The sequence below is a fragment of the Rhinolophus sinicus genome, chromosome 1, assembly GCF_057876585.1.
Source record: "Rhinolophus sinicus isolate RSI-liver-muscle chromosome 1, RSI-T2T, whole genome shotgun sequence".
Lineage (NCBI taxonomy): Eukaryota > Metazoa > Chordata > Mammalia > Chiroptera > Rhinolophidae > Rhinolophus > Rhinolophus sinicus.
Genome location: NC_142501.1, coordinates 90,853,605 through 90,859,749, shown reverse-complemented (window position 1 = coordinate 90,859,749; position 6,145 = coordinate 90,853,605). Strand labels below are relative to the sequence as shown.

The 6,145-nt window shown below is 39.2% G+C and overlaps 1 protein-coding gene across 1 annotated transcript in view; it reads left to right on the top strand.

The window, feature by feature from the left end:
- The first annotated feature begins 275 nt into the window (after window positions 1-275).
- The window catches only part of KDM5A (lysine demethylase 5A), a 72,088-nt gene continuing 66,218 nt past the window's right edge, over window positions 276-6,145 (top strand). Inside the window, exons 1-3 of the mRNA XM_019711317.3 lie at window positions 276-894; window positions 3,406-3,483; window positions 5,451-5,573. Of these exons, the coding sequence (XP_019566876.1) occupies window positions 730-894; window positions 3,406-3,483; window positions 5,451-5,573 (366 nt within the window). The 5' untranslated portion in view covers window positions 276-729. The remainder of the gene's footprint in view (window positions 895-3,405; window positions 3,484-5,450; window positions 5,574-6,145) is intronic.

Below are 6,145 nucleotides of genomic sequence, written 5' to 3'. Positions count from 1 at the left end.
TCCACCCGAACTTGTTGTCATGGAGACATAAAGTGGTCAAGAGACACTAACAGTCAGAAGACTTAAAAAAAAAAAAAAAAAAAGAAAAAAAAGAGAGAAAACTGAAAAGGTTAGTTACTTGGAAAATGTCAGACAAGTAGGTTAAATCAAGCCACGAAGCATTAGCAGTAAAGTAGGGTTAACCTGGGTTTATTTTTCCGTCCATTTATACACAAAGGGGAACCCGACCCACCTCACCGGAAGCAGAACCTCTGCCCTACGGGCCATTACACATTCCTCCGCGCCGGAAGAGCGCGTGCTGACTCCTTCCGAGGGCTTCTCGTCTCAGGCGAGCTCGCGGGACCTTCAAGGTGTGCGGCTTGCACTGGTCGGACAGCGCGGAACTTTCACGGACAAGGAGACAAGGAACAACGCTGGGCTGCGGGGGAAGGGAGGGAGAAGGACGGTGGTTCACGAGGCGTCGCGTTGCCGCGGAGGGATTCTGTTTCTTGGGGTGGCGGAGGGATTTTACAGTACGTTAACTTCCGGAAAGTCCTGGCCCCGTGAGGAAAAGCCCCGAAGGAAACAATAACAAACGAGAGGAGGAAGCGATTCTGGGGTTCCTGTGTTGAGCAGTTCTTGTCCGAGAAGATGAGCTTCGGCCCCTGTCAGGGGACGTGAACGGATTTGGTGGGCTTCAGCCAGCCTTTCTCCACCTGTTTTCCCCACTGGGGCCCCCTGGGTATTGCCATGGCGGGCGTGGGGACGGGGGGCTACGCGGCGGAGTTCGTGCCACCCCCGGAGTGCCCAGTCTTTGAGCCCAGCTGGGAGGAGTTCACAGACCCGCTCAGCTTTATCGGCCGCATCCGGCCTCTGGCAGAGAAAACCGGCATCTGCAAAATCCGACCGCCCAAGGTACCGGCCTCTGAGGAGCGGGGAGAAGAGAGAGTGGGGGAGTCGATACACTTGGTTTAGCTGTACTCTTCCGCTCCTTCTGCCCTTTCATATTTGCTGTCCTTCATTTTTCTCAACAACTAGAAGCCAAGTTTCTGGATATTTTTGCCTTGGTTTCTTTTGATATAGGCTTGTCTGAACGCGAGAGTGGTGTCCCTGGGGCCTTTCCGCCTAGAACTCGGGAACTGATACTTTTCTTCTTTGGATTGTGGGCAAGGATGACAAGGCTTTAGGCCTTTCGTTGGCGGTTAAGGTGTTTGAAGAATTATGGCATGACACGTCCTACACTCATGTTCAGTCCTTGTTACGGTACGATAGTAAAAACTGCCCTCCGTCGGCTATTTATCCCAGCCCTATGAACGCTTAATTTACTAAATATTTGCAGGCCTCATCTCAGGGCTAAGATTTCTTAGACGGTAATTTGAGCTCTAGTTGTCCCCTAGGATGGTATCACCAAACAAGAACCCCAGACTGATTACTGCCGCAATGAAAAAGTATTCCCCCGTGAAAGAGAAGGGACAGCATTTAATTTTGAAAGTGTAGAGGTTTAGGAAGAATTTGTCAGTGATGCATGTGGAAGAAAACGTTGAAATATTTTGATAAAGGGATCCATGGGTCAAAGATTTACGAATCGCAATTATTGCAAATACCTGGGTTTGCCTATAGGTTAATTATTCTCAGTCTTTAAGGTAAGGAAAGCAGATACTACTCCTTGTTTGGGGGAAATAGTGCCTCAAGAGGTGGAGTGATTTGGTCAAGGTCAAAGGATTTCTTGACCCATTAGACCAGCGCTTTCCAAATGATGTCCCTGGTGCACCTGCAGATTGCTAGGCTCGGTTCCCAGACTGGAATTATAATCGTTTCTGAATGTGGAAGGTCTAGAATCTGCTTTGCTCGCAAGCATTCGCACGTGATTTTTTTTCCCGTCGTAAAGTCGTTTTATTTAGATTCCAAACAAACCAAAGCAGAGAAGAGGTGACCATAAGTTAATCCATTCACTCAGGAGCTGGGAAGCTTGCAGATGATTCTTAATGCATATTCAAGTTTGTGCCTTAGTGCTTTTTAAAGGGATGCCTTGCTTTATGTTTTGTCTACTAGTAATAAAAATAAAATATTAAGTACCGTTACCCATGTTGCATTTTAAAAAACAGCTGCTCTAACCAGACTACTATAGTGGTGTGCACCACAGTAAATAAAAAGTTTAGATGGGTGGGAGGAGGGAGAAACTAATTTAGCACTTACTTCATTTAATGTTCTTTGAAGCCCTAGTAGGTAAATAAAGTCTCAATTTATAGATGATGCAGGTCTGGATAAGTTATGAAATGTATGATTTGGGGCATGTGGCAAAGTAGATTTTGTACCCAGCTCAATCTGTTTGCTTCTAAAACCCAGACATGCCACTCCCATTATAATAAATGAATTTGATTAAGATTATAGACTGTTATTTAGAAGCAAAGCATTAACAGATAATTGCTATGATGAGTGATGATATTTGCATTGCCATCCTCCAAAAGCTTCACTTAACTCTTTTTCTATCAAAATTACCTAATATTGACAAAAAACTTAAGCACTGCAGTGTTTCCTAACCCATATTTTCATCTACTCTGTTGTCTTCATGAATTGGAAACTCTGTTCAAGGTCCCTTTTGGTTAAAGACAAAAACCCCAAACAATATACTTTTTTTACTACTTAAAAGAAGGTTGACAGACTTTATATATAGTCACGTTATTGAAAATTTCAATTAATTTCATTTCAGTATTTGTGGATTTCTTTAGTTTCCAAGGTAAGATAAATTTTTGTAGTACCCAGATTTTTAAACATATTTATTATTTAGGCCAAATCAAGCTATGTTCTCTAGAACCCTACTTGAAATATGCTATCTCATTTCAGTTATACCACGTCCCCAATCTGGAAATTGTCCTTGTTCTAGTGGGTTTGCTTATTTTTATTTATTTTTTTAATACTTGGGTGCCCAGAAGCTGGGGTTTGAACAAAACATTTATATAACGTAGACTGTAAAGTGCTGTGTCACATTACACACGAATGAAAGAAACATTACCCAATTATATAAGCACATTAAAATACTACTTTTTAATCTTTAATTGTATCCTTTTTTGTTTCTTTCAAATTCTGTTTTCCTTTTTAATTTGTAAACTTGAATGTTTACTGGACACTATTGAGATACATATGCTCACTGCATACCACTTGAGTAACTGGGGATGTAATTGTAGGCTGTAAATAATGGGACTGGTGAGATTTGACGATTTATAGATAAAATAATTTTAATACTAAGAATGTTAGAGATACGTAATTGGAGATACTAAAAATATTACTCTTTCTGTCTCTACAATAAGGAAGACTTATACATTGTTGTTATCATCATGATTTCTGACAACTCACCCCTTAAATTAAAAGAAGGAATAATGCATTCCTTGCTTGTATACCAATATGCTTAACAATCTTTCTATTTAGGATTGGCAACCTCCATTTGCATGTGAAGTAAAAAGCTTTCGATTCACTCCCAGAGTCCAGCGCCTGAATGAACTTGAGGTGAGTGTTACATCACCACTTCTGCCTCCTGCTTCAATCTTTATGTCAGGGCTCCAGGTAGAGAACTTTGAGAAACTCATGCACGAGGGCTCAGAATTCATGTGAGTTAATTGGGATTGAATGGAAGGAAATTTCTGATTAAAAAAATTGTTTCAGGTGGCTGTTATAGTTTTTCCACTTAACTGGGATTATGGGAGACTATCTCAAGCCTTATTTTTCATAGCTTAGTTAGTGTCAAAGATCTGGAATTCTTAAGTTGTACTTTCTTCAGTGTTTATTATTCTAAAATATTTTGTTAATGTTGGAAGATCCTGCCTCCTGTGGTCTTTGGAAAATGGTTTTTAAAATTCTATAAATATTAAAAAAACACTTAGTTTTCAGAGGTTTTTTTTTGGGGGAGCTTTAAAAGAACTTTTCCAGAACTGTTAATCTGATTAAGATCTGACTTTGACTATTACTAATCTCTCTAAAGCATTGTTTTTCTTGTCTGTCAGATTTTGTGTTTATTTTTCAATGATTCCACTTATCTGAAATACCTTTTTTTAATTGTCAATTACAATTGATATTCAGTATTTTATGTTAGTTTCAGAAGTACAGCATAGTGGTCAGACATTTATATAACTGACAAAGTGATCCCCCTGATAAGTCTGGAACCAACCTGGCACCATACATAATTATTACAATATTATTGACTATATTCCTTATGCTGTACTTTACATCCCTATGACTACTTTGTAATTACCAATTTGTATTTCTTAATCCTTGCACCTTTTATACCCAGCCCCCTATGCCAGATTTTCAGAAGATTCCTCAGTGTGGTTAAACACTGTTTCAGAGTACAAAAGAGAAATTTTAGCTAAGGCTTAATATGTCATGCTGAGGTTTCTTTTGTTTTTCTCTTCATGCTCCTAAAACATTTCCTGAGATTTTAATACATATTTTATTTCCTTAAGTCTCTTGTAATTAGATACTTCACAAAGGATCTTAATATCAATGAGGTAGAGAGTTAGTGTATCTTAAGTATGTATATTATCTGCAGATGAAATGGCAGATTCAAAATGCTTAGAAATAAAATAATCCGATTTGCTAAATTTTCTAATTAGCTTAAAGTTAAGCAAACTTCCAAAAATTGCTTTGATTGGTAATAGGAGAACTGTTCACATATTTTAGAGTAACTGTTTTTACTTTAATGAATAAAGTTTATTAGAAATATTTTGCTTTATTATTAGCTTGCTTTACAAGGTTGGACTAAGTAATAATGTAAAGTGAATTTTTTTAGAGAAATGAATATCTTTATTAAATAAAACACATTTATTTTCAACTGTAACATATTTCTTTTTAACTTTTTTTTTTTTTTTTTTTTTTTTTTTTAACAGGACTTTATTGGGGAACAATGGTCAAATTGTTGTCCTTTCAATCTTAGTTGTGGGGGGTTCTGTTCAGCTTCAAGTTGTTGTTCTTTCAGTCTTAGTTGTGGAGGGCGCAGCTCAGCTCCAGGTCCAGTTGCCGTTGCTAGTTGCAGGGGGCACAGCCCACCATCCCTTGCGGGAGTCGAACCGGCAACCATGTGGTTGAGAGGACAGGCTCCAACCAACTGAGCCATCCGGGAGCTCAGCGGCAGCTCAGCTCAAGGTGCCGTGTTCAATTTTAGTTGCAGGGGGCGCTGCCCACCGAGGAATTGAACTGGCAACCTTGTGGTTGAGAGCCCGCGCTCCAACCAACTGAGCCATCCGGGAGGCAGCTCAGCTCAAGGTGCCGTGTTCAATCTTAGTTGCAGGGGGCAGAGCCCACCATCCCTTGCGGGACTCAAGGAATTGAACTGGCAACCTTGTGGTTGAGAGCCCACTGGCCCATGTGGGAATCGAACCGGCAGCCTTCGGAGTTAGGAGCACGGAGCTCTAACCGCCTGAGCCACCGGGCCGGCCCTCAACTGTAACATATTTCTAATTTCTGTATTTTAATCTTAGGCAATGACCAGAGTGAGACTGGACTTCTTAGATCAACTAGCAAAATTTTGGGAACTTCAAGGATCTACTTTGAAGATCCCTGTGGTGGAGAGAAAAATCCTGGATCTGTATGCTTTGAGCAAGGTGAGGCTTTTACTTGGTTTAGAAATTGGAGCAGAGATTAGTGACTTTATAAAGTTAGGAGTTTCAAATAAACTAGATGGAAAACATCACTTCCTGTGTAGGATTTGTTTAATAATGAAATGCAAGCGTGACTAAATGGAAGTGAGAGATCTAAAAGTTATTTGTCAAATAAACTACTTTATAATTTATTATGATATTAATATTTAATGATTCACTCAGATTAGTAGGCTTTGTGAGACACAATAATGCAAAAAAAATGACACAAACCTACCAGTATTTTGTGTTGAGTGTATAATGTCTTATGTTGAACTTGTTATCTTTTTTCCGATTTATTAATTGTAAATTTGGTATATTAAACAGATTCTTACATGTGGTTTTCATATCAGTTGCATTAATACCTGTAATAGCGTTAATGGATAACTGAGGTCAGCATTATCCAGTAGAATGAACAATAGCTCAAAAAATTAAAGGTGAAGTGTTTAGACTTCACCTTTTTGCTTAAATTTAGGTTAACTTTATAACATTATATTATGAAAAAATAAAAAAAAAACTAACTGACCTGCACCAGGGTT